The sequence below is a fragment of the Cyprinodon variegatus genome, unplaced genomic scaffold (assembly GCF_000732505.1).
Source record: "Cyprinodon variegatus isolate N-32 unplaced genomic scaffold, C_variegatus-1.0 Scaffold6, whole genome shotgun sequence".
Taxonomy (NCBI): Eukaryota; Metazoa; Chordata; class Actinopteri; order Cyprinodontiformes; family Cyprinodontidae; genus Cyprinodon; species Cyprinodon variegatus.
The window spans coordinates 3,098,729-3,115,487 of record NW_015150459.1 but is presented as its reverse complement, the minus strand read 5'-3'; the positions used below and the strand labels follow the sequence as shown (position 1 = coordinate 3,115,487).

Below are 16,759 nucleotides of genomic sequence, written 5' to 3'. Positions count from 1 at the left end.
GTGTCTTTGGAAGGAGCTGAAACATGCTGTCTGAAAAATATACCTGTCAGACCTGAGACAAATGGAACAGTGTGTGGATGAGGAGGTGGCCAAAATACCTGCTAAGAGGAGCAGACGTCTTATTGACAGTTACAAGAATTGTTTGATTCTAGTCATTGCCTGAAAAGGTTGGCAACAAAACATCAAGCAAAGGGTACCAAATTGTTTTGTCCAGACCTGTTTCATTAGTTATGTTTTTTTTATGATCCTGTGGAAGCATTGTAGAAAAAGCATGGCTCTCATTTTTCATTTTCATAGATATACAGATGCAAGATGGATGGATGGTTCAATTTTTAGAAAATTTTAAATAAAAATTTAAGTGATTTCAATTTGAAATAGGTAAATACAAATTATTAATCTCCTCCTAAATCAGTCATTAATTTGATCAAATTTCCATTTTTTGCTTTTTACAAAATGCACAAGAAATGTGTTCCTTTCACAAAATCTAATGTTTAATTCTATTTTTCGGAGTGACACCTTTATATATATATATATATATTTTAATTACTGTCTACTAATTTGTATTCTTGTTTTAAGTAAAGTTACATTTCAGAAGCTCTGTGTGACTTGAACTGGCTCGTGTTTTCAGAGCGGTTGAATTCACTTTTAAATATGCCTTTCCTCTGGAGGTCCCAGCCCCTTGTGATGTGACCCGCATGACTAATTCCTTTTAAAGGGGAATAACATGCATTAGGGCTCTCACTTTTCTTCCTTCTATTTGCATAATTTTGTTTGGCAACTTGGAAAGAGGCCATTAACGGCACAGAGACTTGCACTGTAAAGGTTAGGGATGGGAGGTAGATCGATACTTTTATTTCAACATCTTCAGCTGCATCAAGCTCCAGATTAGGAATGCATTCCTTGATTTAAATCTACATACAGTAGAATGTTTTTTTTTTTTTTGTTATAAGCAACAACATCACTCCACCTTTCTTAATCTCAGAAATTCACATTTCCCTGATTAATTATTTTTATTGCTCTTTAAAAAAAAAACAGCTTGATTGCCAGGTTTCTTGCTTGGTTTCATTTCTGTTTATAGGTTTTAATTAGACTTTCCCTTGAGATGTTATCTGAATTGACATTAGACCTCCTGTAGTGAAGCTGTGTGGGAAAAACCTCTGACACTGGTTGTATTCAGGTCAAAATGTGAAAGCAGCAGCGAAACAAGTGGATTACGTAGGAAGAGGGGGTTGAGTCAGGAGGATGACCGGGAGAAGTTGTGACTAGCGCCAGTCAGGAGGAAATACTCAAAATCTTATCTTCTCATCAAATATTAATCTTCCTCTTACTATTTTAGCTTGGTTTTAAAGAAATCTGCATTTCATCTTTATGCTTAAAACAGCAAGAAATAGGGGTTGTTGTTTATTTTTTATTTCTCTAGGTTTTTTACAGCTACATTATTGCTGATAAGTGGGTCTGTGCGAGCTGATCAAGTAGTGAGACAAGCATTCAGAGCAGCGGCAGCAGCACAGCAGCAGCGCTGTAGTCACAAGGAGCCGTGGCAGAGAAGCAGCAGCAGCACTATCAGTCACAGCGCAGGCAGCAGCAGAGACAGCAGCAGCAACAAACTCTCTCCCGTCTTCCCCCCCCTTCTTTCTGGAGTTGTATCCCGCTTCGAGGACAAAAGCTGGGGAAGTAGGAGGGAAGTGATCCAGGGCTTAAAGCTGCCATCAAGAAGAAACAAACAAAACAAAAAAAGAAAAAAAAACGCAGACCTGGCTGCCCACATGCCTATCGAATTTGTTTGCAAAATCAAATTTGCAGAAGAGGATGAGAAGCAGAAAAGCAAGCAAGATGGGGATAAGGAGAGCCTGATCGAGGAGAGCTGCACGCCGGCGGCCAAAGACTTGGCAGGGTTTGCTAACTCTTGCTCCCTCCATGGGATCAACCACATCTTCGTCTCTGGCCGCCTGGGCATCCGGCAGACTCTCTGGGCTCTTGCTTTCTTGACTTCTTTGGCACTCTTCCTGTACCAAGCAGCCAAGTGTGCCATCTCTTACCTGGAGCATCCTCATGTGACGGCTCTGAATGAGGAGGCAACACCTGAGATGGTCTTCCCTGCTGTGACCATCTGCAACATCAACCGATTCCGCTTCTCGGCTCTCACAGATGCAGACATCTATCACCTGGCAAACTTGACGGGTCTGCCTCCCAAGAACCGGGATGGACACAAACCAACTGATTTGATGTATCCTGCACCCGATATGCAGGACATCTTCAACAGGACAGGACATCAGTTGGAGGAGATGCTGATGAGCTGTAATTTCAGTGGGCAGAACTGCTCAGTTGAGGACTTCTCTGTGGTGAGTTTAAAACTTTCAGAAAGTTTAACTTTTGCTGTATAAATTACATCTATTATTTTTCAGCTTTCTCAAGCAAAAAGTGAAAATGAACAGGAGAAAGAAAAGTGAATCTCTTTACTTCTATACCTACATTTCAAGGATATGCAGATCTGCAAGAAAAATGTTTTTTGCTTTGCTGGATCATAGGGCTGAATGTCTCGTTAAGTTCCGAGCAGCAACAGTGCTTCTCTTCAGACTAAATTATTTTATGTTAATGAACAAAGTCTGCCTCTAACAGATGGAAAACACAAAGCTGTCACATGCGTTTATGTACTTTCCTGTGTTTCTCCTAAGCAAACTGCACTTTAACGCCACCTCTACACGAGGTAGCTGGGAGCGCATGGCAACCAAAGTCTTATCAAAAATAGCCGAGCATTTTCTCTTCCTTCCATCTCTTTCTCTCTCTCTCCTGCTTTCTCTCTCTCTCTCTCTCCCCTAGTCTGACATTGTAGATCAGGAGCCTCTGCCTCTCTATCCAGCTCTCAGAGCTCTTGTACCTTTCAGGAGGAGAAGGAGTAATGCTTCTTCAATGTTGTATTTCAATCCTGCTGCTGTTAGGATTAAATATTGAAAGACTGACATACATGATTTTTGCATTAGCTAGATTGACTAAAAGGAATGAAACAATTTATATGAGAGGGAAAGTGTGTTTATGTGTGAGTGTTGGTGTGAAAGAGAGGAAAGGAAGAGAGGGGATCAGGTGAAAGAAGGGCAGATTGTGCCTGTTGTCTGTTTATTTAAGGCATTGTCCTTACAGGAGATGGATTTCCCCCCATTTTCCCTGCTGGAATATTCAATTGATTTAGTGATGATAAACTGCAGGTGTCAAGGCTTAATAGGGTATGTTGAGCATTGACGCCGTTGCAAAGATTGTGTTTTATCCCTCAGATGATGCACAATAATGTGCAACTGTAGGTAAAACAAAAAGAAAAGTCCCTATTTCTTTTCTGTTCTGACCACATTTGGGATATTTGTTTTCATTTTTTTAAAGCAGCCTTTCATGCTAAGATGCAAAATTACCTGTGACATTAAAATGGATGCCCCTTGAAGAAATTTTCACAATTGCTCAATCAGGCGAAAGGAAATGTCAAGCTCCTTGGGGGAGCTGGAAACTTTGATAAAATTGTGTCTAAAGTAAAAGACGACCATTTCTTTGTTGATATCCTGCAACTCTCTGACCCATGCTTCCCCACTCCTCCTGAACGCTTTTAAGCAGACATGAAAGAAGTCCAGGAATCATCCATCCTATATCGGCCTCCTTCGGACTTCATCGCAGATTAAGATCCTGTTGAAAGTTTGCCCCAAGGCGCTGTTTTGTCTCCTGTCAGCTGTGTGATCTGCATTTCCCTGCCGCTGGCAGTTAGATCTTTTTCAGACAACTTCACAGCTCCCTCAGCCTGCATCCTGGTGGGGAAACACAACTTGTGGAAACACTGGGATCTCTGGGACCACGCCTGAGAGCAACACATTATAAAAAGAAAAGAAAGTGTCTGAACGAACCCACTACAACACACATATGTTGGACCGCTGCTGCTGTTTGTGATTGAATGCTCTAAATATATTTTTTTTAAAAAGCAAAAGAAATGAACCAATTAATCAGCCAGAGACCGGAAATGGATACTCTATGATTACATCGGTCTGATTAGTAATCTGCAACAAAAAACTGTGAATAATGTTTTGCTTCCAATATAACTCCCATTGTTTTATTTAAACAACCCAATACACAACATGTCCTATACAAGTATAAATGAATCAAAAATCAGTATGAGGTTTAGGAAATTTAGTTGGATTTCACAAGTGTTTATACCCTTGTTAGAAACAGCAGATTCTGGTGGTGAAGGAAATAACATTGTCAATCATTTTAAATCTATTTCATCTCCAATATGGTCTCTATGCAGTCCAAAATAGCTGGAAAAACTGGAAAAGAAAAAAGAAAAAATCTAAGTGGGGAATTATTTACAGATACAATCAATGCATTAGGTTTCTCAGTTGTTCCATATTTAAACAAAAAAGGTTAGGTTAGGGATGGGTGGGAAATCAGGGATGTTTTCTGTGATTTAATTTCATGTCCATTCTGTTAATGCACTATGTCTTGACTCTGTTAACAATCCTTGTTAAAGTTCTCTGTGTTTATTATATGTGGAATATATCTCTTATACACAGGCTTGCTCAGATGACCTGACTGGCTTTGGTTATGAATTTAAAACATATCTGTCTTTCTTTATGCCATTCTTTTATCAAGATGGATCAGTGGTGAATGGCTGAAAACTAAAGTCTCCTTTGATCTTCAACTTTCAAGGAGATACCTATCAGTTTTTCTACAAAAATTGAGCCATTTAAAGCTGATCATGTTTTTAGCCACCTTGACTGAAACTTTAGTTTCATACAAAGTGAAAAAATGCAAGGCATGATGCTCCCGCTACCATGTTCTATTGTGGGACGTACTTTATCTAGTGGCAATCATATCTTTTTTCTTTGTATAGCAAAAAACTCCTTTCAATATTGTTCCTAAAATAGTTGCATAAAATCTTCAAAAAAGGTTGAGAGAAATCTTAATGCCAAGCTTTCTTCCTAGTCTGCGGTGACTTTTGATGTTATATTGTATGCTGATGTTATAGTGTATACTTACCCACAATGAAAATATGTTCAAACTGTTGTTTTGATTTTAATTTACATGATTAGTACAGTTTTGTAAGCAGGTTATTGCCCAGTTGCAGGAATATGGGAAACCAACCGGGAAATAACCTAGTTTAAAAAATAATATTCTGAACACAATTTCCTCAACATTCTCCTTCTATATATGATTTCACGTTAAATATGAAAAATACAATGTTTTATACATTGTTGTTTAACTGGACTTATTTTTGTGATATATGTTATTAAGGAGGGGATTCATTCTGAGCTTTGATTTAATGATCTGAAAAAAATCTGTAATTTCCAGATTTTGTTTTGGTTCTAATTGTATTCATTTTATCAAAGAAAAGGCATCATTTCTTTTCTTGGACATAATTTATAAGGGAAGAAAATCTGATGGGAAGTGGTCAAAACTTCTCAAAGAATATGTGATTGCCTGTGAGGCACTGAGCTGTGCACCTTTTAGAACAAGGATGTTTAATACCAGTGAGCCCTGATTTATCACATATACAAACACATAAACAAGCCTTGTAGAATCGGTGATTATTGCCGCTCCCATGTGATCCTCTTTTTGGATCAGTTGCTTGTAATGTGTTTTAGTTCGGTTGATCATACATGGAGATGATATTTTTTCAGAAAAAAAAAAGGCTTTGTGAATTTGTGGCTGATGGGGAAGATTTGTGATAAAAATAAAGATTCTCCATTTTCTGACATCATGTATGTAAAATATCTTGATTTTTACCTCTGAATTCCAAGTTTTGTTGTTTCTCCCAGCATCTCTATCAAAAAATATATATTAGATATATCTATTTATGTTACATTCAACCTAAAAAATTAGGTCATTTAGTCCAACTTATTGCTGCACATATTCAATATCAAAACTCCACATTTACTTACTGTTTTGCAGTCCAGCTTAAGGATTTATACCTTGATTTCCAATTAGCTTATCATTATCCTTCGATTAGAGGTCAATCTTTAAATAAGGAACATGTAAAACTATAAATATCATAGAATAGGATGGATAAGAGGGGAAGGATGGACTGATGAATAGAAACCTACATTTATGGATAAATGATGGAACAAGGAATAAAGTCTGGAAATGGACATTTTCTTTTACGTCTCCAACCTGAAAGAGGGTTATGGTGGTTAGAGTACTGAATTCTTTTCAGGCTTTTCTGAAAGTAAAAACCACTGTTGATTTATTTATAGCAGACGTTTGTACCATGGCCAGGCTTTTGAATATGCAACCTTTGCAGACAATGATGAAGCAGGTGAACAGATGAGCAGAAGAATGGACAGATGGATATGCACACATGGTTGGATGAATGTATGTGACTTTATAAAAATGATATTGGAAATAATTTCTTAAAACACAATAATTTTTGCATATGTTCACCATACTTTACTACACCAGAATGATAACTTTTTAGGATAAAAATATCTGGAGATTTCATATCTGTTTTGCTCATTCCAATTAAATAAGGTTGGCTTATTTTATAGCAGTTGCTTTTGCAAAGGCTTTGTTTAATCAACCAAAAAATACAGAAAGTAATGAAGCAGGTTGTGTGGTAACATGGACTGTAAATAAGTGCATAGATGGAAGAACATAACTATTTATCACTGGGATACTTTTTGTATCATTATGTATAATTTTTGTCTCTGCTTATCCAGACTTGGAAAATACAGAGGAATGTATGAGTTTCCGATTCATTTTCTCATATGGGATGGATGGATGGATGGATGGATGGATGGATGGATGGATGGATGGATGGATGGATGGATGGATGGATGGATGGATGGATGGATNTGGATGGATGGATGGATGGATGGATGGATGGATGGATGGATGGATGGCTGGATGGATGGATGGATGGCTGGATGGATGGATGGATGGATGGATGATTACTTTTTTTATAATCCTATTGTTGCTTCAATAACTGTTCATTTTATATGGTTGATGAATGCTGTTTTAGCAAGGTGTTAAAGCTTCTATTTTGAATAGTATTTTATTAGAAAATCGTTTCTCACTCATCATACAAAAACAAAAATAACAAGGCCAGAGCCATCAAAGTCCTCTAATTTATTGCCGGAAAATAAACGGTCATGCAACAGAGAAATGTGTTTTGCTCCTTTCACCGTCACAGACTGCCGTGATTATTTGATGTAGGCAAAAAGGTTATTCCTTATAATTAAATATAGCATTATTGACTTGGATTAATCTCAGAAGATAAAGCTGAATCAACAAGCCTCGAATAAATAGATTAATATTTTTTTCACAAAGTCCGACTGCCTGCATAATTGTTCATCTAGTGCTGAGAGCTGTCGTGGAGGAAAGCAGCAAACCCTTTGGTTGTTCTTTTTTTTTTCTTTTCTAAACAAAGCTTTGAATTGGTTTGCTCTAACTCTCAGCTGTGTTTGCTGCTATCAGATTTCGCTCACAGCAAGGACAGAGCCCTGCTGCATATATTCATGGGGCTGGCTGAAACACCTCCCCTTATGGGTGGCATGTGAGGTGATCTATAAAAACCTGTGTTAACAGCGATGGCGCTGAAGAGCTCTTCGACTTCAATTTGTCATTTCACTGACTGAAGCCTCTGTCGTGTATTTTATAGATAATTGAACATATAATAGTGAGAAGGCACAGATGATGTTTACCCTGTTTAAGTCCCTGACAAGAGCAAAAGGATCTTAAACCACATTAATTTCATTTCATATTATAGAGAATTTGCCGGAAATTAGAAATCTCAAGTGTGCTTCATTAGAACAGAAAATTATGATAACCATGTGAATAAATTTGGGTAACTAAATGCTTTATTAACATCACACAGTGAAGTCAAGTAAAAATGTAAAGAATTAGTAAAACAAAATCAAATGGGAAAAAAAAATCACAGTAATAATTACATCAGTAAGCAATTGAAATACGTAGTGATATCAGTTTGACTGTTTATGTTAAAAAAGCAGTGTTTGACTGTAGGGCTTCGAAATGAGGATAACCGTGTGAATGACTGTACACTGCATAAATCATCTAGAATTAAGTAAAAAAATTCTTAAATTGAGTGTATTTACCCTTAATGTTAGTAGATAAATAAGATGATTTGCCAATTGAATGAGTATTTTTACTCCTAAAACAAAATAATTACATAAAACGTACTTGAAATAGGAAAAAGGAATTTTTTTTCTTATTTTAAATGTAAATTGTCTTTTTCCATTGGCAGAGTATCTCAATTACCTCCTCAATTCAAGAAAAATGCACTTAATTTAAGCAAAGATGACTAATTTAGATTTCCATTTTTTTGCAGTGTAGTGATGTGGTGCCAAGGCAATAGCTAAGAATGGAGGCTTTTCCAGTGGTTAACAAAAACCTCTAAGGACGAGTACCTTCATTAATGAGAATTATAATTCTAATACCCTTTTAAGTTAAGATAAACTATAAGTAAATACATAACAAAATATTGCCCATGGCATGACGGAGCATTAATTTTTTGTGAAATTTTGTTGTTTTCTAACAACTCAGAAGAAAGGCGCTTGCCTTTGCTGCATGGTGCCTCTCGTTGTGTTGGCTCCCCTTAGTGGTTTGATTCCAATTCTGTAGCTGTTACAGCGCCACCAAAGGGTCTGGCATATGTAGTGCAGTATTTCATGTGTGTTGTGTGTAGAAGCAATTTTTCCTTTAAGCCGTTATAAAAAATATATATATCTTGTTTGTCTTTGTGTGGACTAGGCAATAAAACTATAACTGATAACTAAATTACAGAAATAACTCTTTGTAACATCAGTAAAATCTCTCTAAACTCAATAAAAAGGATTAACTTTTACAAGATTGAAGCTTAATTAATATTTGCTTAATTTGAGATATATTAAATGATTTTTGGGTCAATATAGAGCAGTGTCACTGAATGACTCGTGACCCAGAACACCTCTTTACTGCAGTCTGAGCTCCTCTTAAACACCAGCGCTAACTAAACTAAAAGTTGTTGTTAGGCAGCAAATATAGTAGATGTGACACTTACCTAATCAAGCATATTTGTTGGTTCTCTTGTGTAGGATTTATTCTAAAAGGGTGAATGTAACTTTGTCTTTAGTCTTTGTCTAGAGTGGTGGCTAAGTGTATAGAGCATTGTGTTTCAGTCCCTGAAGTTGTGGGTTCAACTCCCACAGACTGCCACTCTGGGGGCCTGAGCAAGACCCTTAAATCCACTGCTCTCCAAAGGGATGGGTTAAGTTCACTGGTGAATTTTCTACCATGTCAAATCAATAAAGTTGAATTATTATTTAATTTTTGCAACAGTGCACTGTTGCCAGTTGCTTTCCAGGGAGCTAATTCTGGTAGTTGATGGTATAGCGCCCGTAGTAGAACTTATATTCCGAATTCCTATTAACCTGCAGAAGAGAAGAATAAAGAAAATAAAACGGCAAGAGTAATAGTCTGAGTTTCCATACCAGAAGCTTTTTAGTGCATCTAATTTAATTGTCTAAAAGAGGAATTGCTTAGAAATCTGAGAAATTTTGTCTCCTTCACTCATGTTTATTTTATATAAAGTAAACAATGCATTCTAAGAGGAGCTCATGCACAGACTTAAAATGAGTTGATGATGCATAATACTGGGAAAGAGTTATTGTTAATTTGTACCGTATATCTGAACACTAACACTGTAAAATATAATAACAATACCTAAAGCAGACCCAAAAATAGATGCCATGAGTGTTTTTATTCCCTCTGCCTCCACAAATATGGAAAGCTGAAGTCCATACTTGATTTAATCACTTTAATTAATATTTCCACTTAGGATTGCTGAATTTATTAATGCATTTCAATGTAAACAAGTACTTTAAAACTGTGATACGTATCAAAGTGGATGGGGGTGAATGTTGTCTGCAAAAAAAAAAAAAAATCTCCATTCCTTTAATGAATAATTTAAAGAAGAAAAAATATAAACTCCAGATGAATTTAAGGTAGAGATTAATTAATTGTAGTACTGGTTATACTCAAGAGTAGTTTATATTTAAGCAGTTTGTCAGATCACATACTTTTTATTTATTTATTTTTTATCTAGTGGCCTTCATTTTAATATTTTTGAAGTAGGCAGACAAGTAATGAGATTAGAGAGAGGGGGGAGACAAGCAGCAAATAACAAAAGGCCAAGACCTGAACCTGTGACGGCTGCAGATCACATGCTTAAAAAAAAAAAAAGAAGTAAATAGATTCATTATTAAAATTGGTTGATAAAATTTTATGTTATACAAATACCCAAGGTTTTGTATGGAGCTGGGATAGCAAAGTCACCAGTGTGAAATAAACAAGTTTGATCATTTTGATTACTCTTTGTTGCTTCTCTATTTGATCATAGATGGTTAAACATTTGAACTCATTTATCTCAATACTGTGATTTAAAGTATTTTTTATGAGATTGAAGTTTGTAGTAGGTTTAGAACCCTTTATTAACCCTTTCATGAAACAAAACTTTGATAATGGTTGATTGTAAAGTAGGTAAAAAAAAAAGTACTTCTGCCGTCCCTTTATAACTAATTAATTGTAGTTTCCACAGCATAACAACAGTAGAAAAAGGCCTTAGAGTTAACAGTTAAGAGTTTTGTATTAAAGCCTTGAACAAATTAAGTTTTCAGTTTTTAGGTGCAAAATGACAGTGAGAGTGAAATACACTTCCCTGGTGGTTCAAATGTCTGAACACCACTTAGCCTGCACACCAACACAACCAAACCCCCGCCCACACACCCACTCCCCCAGACACATGCATTTTTTCCAGCTACCAGCCTCTCCCCCTGGCGGGGAACACAAAGTGTGGGAGCGTGAAAGTGACTGGCTATCCTGACTTGCTTCATCTCCACCAGCCTGTCAATTAGCCATCCACAGTTGCACTGTTGTGGGAGTCCCTGCAGCTTAACATGCTGTCTGATATCTGATCCACACACACCCAACCCTGGAGACTGGCTTAAAGTGTTATTACGTTCCTCACAACCAATAAACAAACAAATGCATGTCACTTTTTCCATGCCTTGACATCACATTGATCCCTTTTTACAAAGAAACCAAAAAAAAAAATAAAACACCAGAATCTGTAGGAGAATCTATAGCTCCTCCTCCAGTGTATATCCGTGGAAGATGAATTGCAGTACAGTGCAACTGGTCGACTGCCCCCTCTGATATGAATCACTGCTGTCTAATCAGATAAAACCCACCTGTGAACAGAAACTGGATAACAGCAATATGCAAACGTTTGGGTAAGGTTTGCTTTTTTTTCTCTCGCACTGGCTGTCTGAGCCAAGAGCTTGATGAGGAGAATCTGCAGCTCTGGGATGGCTTTTAACTCCACGATAAAGGCTTCCGATGTTGTGGTGGAGCTAAACCCCCCCATTCTCTAACCCCTGGGAGTCTTTTACTCACACAGACATTTGTCTCTCTCTGACAAGTCATACACCAAGCTACCGGTACTGTTAATGTACCTGCAAAAGACACACATACAAGCCTTCTACCTGCACACCACACAAATGTGTAGTGTGCAGGCAGAAGGCTTCCCCGGACAAACACACAAGTCTCATCACAGATTGAGAGAGTCGGCTCGCAAGATTGATCATGACTCCTGACTGGGTGCCCCTCCCTCTCTGGAGGATCAATACATCCTTCAGTCAGATTGCTTCCCTTCCCTCCCTCCACCTAGTCTGGTGTGACTAATTATCTTGTGTCTGTGTTTTGGGCCTGGTCTCAGCTGCATTTGTTAATGCTGTGAGAGCAGGCGTAGAATTTGATCTTTAGAACAAGATATCTGTTTATTTTAGCTTATATCCAGCTCATATCAATCAATACACAATGTCTGCTGATTCCCAAAGGGCACTGAAATTATGGAGCGATATGAGATGAGTCACAGCCCGTGCTGTCTGTGCAACAGAGGAGGAAGGAGCATGTTAGGCAAAGTAAATCAGGATTCAAAGTCGGAAGTAAAGGTAAAAATAGAAACATGTCTTTCATTAAGCACTGTTGGTGTTAAAGCTTCACTTGATCAATGCAAACACTACTTGATATATTATTATATAATTTACTGTGGTTGATTCTAATAGCTTGATGATCTTAAGCAAAATCTCAGGACTTTGCAAGTACTGAAATCAAACAGCTTAGGTATGATATGATGTTTGATATGAGCTTCTAACTTAAACTTGGAAACAAAAAGTTACCGTGATAAGGACATTAGCTAAAATAATGACATAATATTTGTTGTTTTATATATATAGTGCTCTTATTTAAACATTTGATTTGGGATTATTTTAGCTTTTTTCTCTATTCATTTCATCATCTGAGGATCAAGGTTCAGTGCTTCAGTTCTAGAAATGCCCTCAAGTCACCAAATAATCATTTGCTTAATTATTAATAAACTAAGGCCAGGTTCCCGGACATGTCAGCCTCTTTAGGTATTTTGCATACAGTGGTGAGTGAATCCTCATTAGTGCAGATAAAGCAGCTGTTCAGCAAAGTACAAGATTAAGTAATGGTATTTTCGTGTCATTGCTGCAACATTTGAGTTGCTACTTGTTTAGAATCTTCAGCAGTAAAAATAAGTGCAGTTTATATGGCACCAGGTTTAGCATAGGTAGTGAAACCCTTTATTTGTGTATACATAATGTCAATATCACAGATGTTACATCTATTAGAGATTATTTTACTTTTAAATATGGGCTGCACAGTGGGACAGTTTTTGGAGCCTTTGCTTTAAAGTAAGAAGGTTCTGGGTTTGATTCCCAGCCTGAGGTCTTTCTGCATGGATTCTGCATGTTCTCCCCATGCGTGCGTGGTTTCTCTCCGGGTACTCCAACTTCCTCCCACAGATCAAAAACATGACTGTTAGGTTAACAGGTGTCTCTGTAGTCAGTGTGTATATGGTTGTATGTCTCTTAGTTTCCCTGCAACAGAATGGCAACCTGCCAGGATGTACCCCACCTTTAGCCCCAAGTTTGCTGGAGATGGACACCAGCCAAACTATGACCCTGATGGATAAATGGAAAAAGATGGATCGATGTACTTTTAAACTACTATATGCAATCTAAACTTTTCTTAACATTTCTTCTGTCTAAAGTAGCATAACTGTAGTACTGTAGATATGAACAGAATGGCACTGTAAATATAATTCCCTGAGAAAATATATTAATTTCAGCAACACAATCTTTTAATTTGTCAATCTGTATTTTCTCATCTTTGGTCATAATACATTTTTTTTTTCTCACACTTTGCTTTAACGATGACTGGCATTTCTCATGCAGATAGTTGTGATTATGAAACTCTCTGCCTAAGCTTACTTTAATTTCACATGTCATCCTGCCTGCCAATGTAAGCTCTCTATTTTGTCATATTTCCCAGACTTTGAATGCATTAGTGGAAAATCCTCTGAAAAATTAACCAAGCTTGCTCTTAGGTCGGCACATAATGGGTTTGTGCTTCTTCATCCCCCTCACACGTAAGGTTTAATTAGTTTGTGAGAAATGGCAAACACTTGTAGACCAAATAAAAAAAAGCAGAAAAGAGACACGGTACGAAATAATTTGCTGCTTACGTAAGAGTGAGTTTTGCTTATGAAAGCTAGAATGTAATTTCTAAAAAACTAAGATGTGCCATCTGAAGGTTAATTAATAACTTAAATCTATATATATAGATGATTAATTTCAATGCCTGATTATTAAAAACATTCTACAGAACTTACATTGAGCCTTTAGATAATGTTAAACACTTTATTCTTCTATTCTAATGGCAATGGCTGATAACCTATAAATATATCATTAGATTTGGAAGAAAAAAAAACAGATACTAACTGCTGCATATCAGATGTTTTACAGACTTTGACAGACTGTGACACAGTTACTAAAAGCTTTGGAACGCAAAGCTCAAGCTGGTTTGTAAAAATGAAACAACATGTGGGCTTGTGCATAAAGCTGTAGGCTTTAGAGTGGAAGATTGAAAGCCACTGTAATGAATGAAAGATTCGACATGCTGCCTTATTTGGCAAAGGCTAGTTACCAGTGTAAAGTTATCAAAGTCACAGTTTGAAATTTGTCTCGAATTTCCTCTACCATTTCTTTGGTTAAAAGTAATTCTAATGAGAAACCAAAGAAAGTCTCCTAGTGTGGCTTTTTTTTTAAAGTACAGCAGGTAAGTCATGATAAGCATGTGGCCCGCTATATGAGGACTCTGCCCAACCATTGAACTTGCAAGTATCAGCTTGTTATAGTTGTGTTAGTCTATTAAAAGTAGGGCTGAAACAACTAATCAAATCAATTGATTGATTATTGAAATATTCGTTAACTAATTTAGTAATAGAGACTGTAAAACATGCATTAAGCTGGCAGAGCGACCCCCTTAGAGCAAAATTGTAAGAAAATATATAAACATTTTGCTTTTAAGATAGAAAAAAAATGTGTCCGTCAATCTGCTCCAACCAGAACTGCTCAAGTGGAAATTTTTTGTTTCACCTCGTTTAATTTAATAGAAAATCTTCTTTAAGGAATCTTTGGCTATCCAATTATTAATCGATTCATCACAAAAATATTAGACGGATTAATTGATTTACAGAATAATCATTAGATGCAGCTCTAATTTAAAGTGAAACATAACTGTATAATATTACATGCTAACCACCTGGCAACCTTCACTATATTTATCCATTGTTTTTTCTTTATTATTGCTGACCACTGTAGCTTCCAGTGTCAAACATTACAGATATGTAAAAATAAATTTTTCCATTCAATTTTTCCTTACCTGATGCTATTTTTTACACCTTCCAGGGTGCAGGTTTGGTTTTTCTCTGTGATTAAAGTAAAACTGAGGTTAAAGGCATGTCTAGACCAAAGTTTACTGATGAAGTAGGGAGAGTGGATACTGCCCAAAGCGCATCACTAATCAGATGTTAAATTAAATTTTTTATGGCAGTAGTAGCATTGCATGCACATTTCTCAGTAAGTTGATCACTGTCATTCTTTGCAAACTGTCATTTTTAAAAAAAATGATGGTAGAAACATGGCAAGTCTGACTCTGATGAAAATGTCACTCGGCAACAATCTAGCCAACAGAGACCGAATAGAACACAAATGTCATAGTGAATATTTACCCCTGGCATAGTCAGAACATGAGACTCGTCTGTCCGCTTGGCTGGACACTTGGCCCTTATTCTGAAATACATCTAATGTCACACATTTGGCTGTGCCCTGACTACTTTTTCTAGTATATTACCACACACACAATGTCTCACCGTGTCTTTTTAGCATCACTGTTCCATCACTCCTCTTCTGTTTTTTCCCCCCACAATTTACCGTAAGCTACAATAAAGCAAACAGAGTTAGAGGCATGAACAAAAAGAGGTTTTGACAGGTGTGATATTTTGTCTGAGTCTATATAAGTTGGTGGTGTGAACCACCTGAGTAAAGCCTTCCTTTATGGCAATGCTTGGCTCCTAGCTTGCTCTTAGGAGGTGCACGTAATCATTTACCAAACAGCCTTTAGGCTATCTCACCAGCAAATGCAATACATGAGCATTTTCTGTGTTTGTTCGTTGCTTCTTATGTTGCTTAGTATTGTACATGATGCTTATAAAACACAAGGTCGTGCTATGATAGAAACCGCTAAATAATTCAAGTATATAGTTTCCAAATGTTAGTAGCTCATTGGCCTTTGAGGCCGTTTGCTGTGCAGGAGCCATATATTTACACCATAATATAAAGCTAATATGAAAAAGCATTGAATAATAGTTTTTTACTTAAATTACCTTTTACTGTTTCTATTCAGAAGGTACACCTCATGAAACAATATAGCATAAACAGAATAGCTCAACCTTCGAAGAACTAAAGAAATGCAATTTTATTTTACTGCCATACTAGATGATCAATATTGAGTGAATAAGAGTGATGCAATTTTAGATATGATACAAAAAATGTCTGTCCATAAATAGTATTAAAGTACATTTACTAAGCCATCTATGGCTTTACGCTTTTAAATCTGCATTGGTTTTATCAGGTTGGGGCCCCTATTGCCTTTAGTGCTACCATAATTCATCATGGCATAGATTCAAGGGGGGGAGTCCATATTAAAAAAGCAGCATCATGCACAGTTGCAATAGGTTTTTAACCAATTCTATTTCTCGTAATCCAAGCTCAGGGATGCCAAAGCTCCACGCTTATAAGTCAAAATGTTTGCTTGTTGGATGAATTAACCCACACAACTCATTAAGCCATCCCCCAGTCTCTGTGCCGCTACATAATCAGATCTCTATTATCAAACCACCAAATGGGTTAGATTGGAACTTCCTGCAACCTGAAGGGGGGTGGGATGTGAACTACTTTACTTGCTTTTTAAAAAATTGCACCCAAAGAATGCACCTCTCAACGGGAGTAAAATGGCTGCTTGTGAAGCTACAAAAATGGGATATTTAGACCAAAGAACTGCAGCTCCACTAGAACTGACTGATTTAGAAGGGGATACAAAGGGTTTCAAAGCATGTTTTTATCCTTTAAATACCAGTCTATACGACACTCTCAACCCTGCTGCATTAGGAGTAACTGATTCTATTTGAACTTAAGCAAATTTGACCAAATTCTGTCTGACTAATTACTTGTCGAGAACGCAGTTGATGGGTTTACATAAAAAAAGTGATTGGTTAGTGTATCTATACACCGGACATCTGAATAAATTTAGATATCATTTACATTTTTACAATAAAATATATATATATATATATATATATATATATATA

General features: G+C 36.8%; 1 protein-coding gene across 1 annotated transcript in view; it reads left to right on the top strand.

Annotated features, from left to right (window-relative positions):
* The first annotated feature begins 1,254 nt into the window (after positions 1–1,254).
* asic4 (acid sensing ion channel subunit family member 4) overlaps positions 1,255–16,759 on the top strand; it is a 159,377-nt gene continuing 143,872 nt past the window's right edge. Inside the window, exon 1 of the mRNA XM_015374871.1 lies at positions 1,255–2,342. Within this exon, the coding sequence (XP_015230357.1) occupies positions 1,767–2,342 (576 nt within the window). The 5' untranslated portion in view covers positions 1,255–1,766. The remainder of the gene's footprint in view (positions 2,343–16,759) is intronic.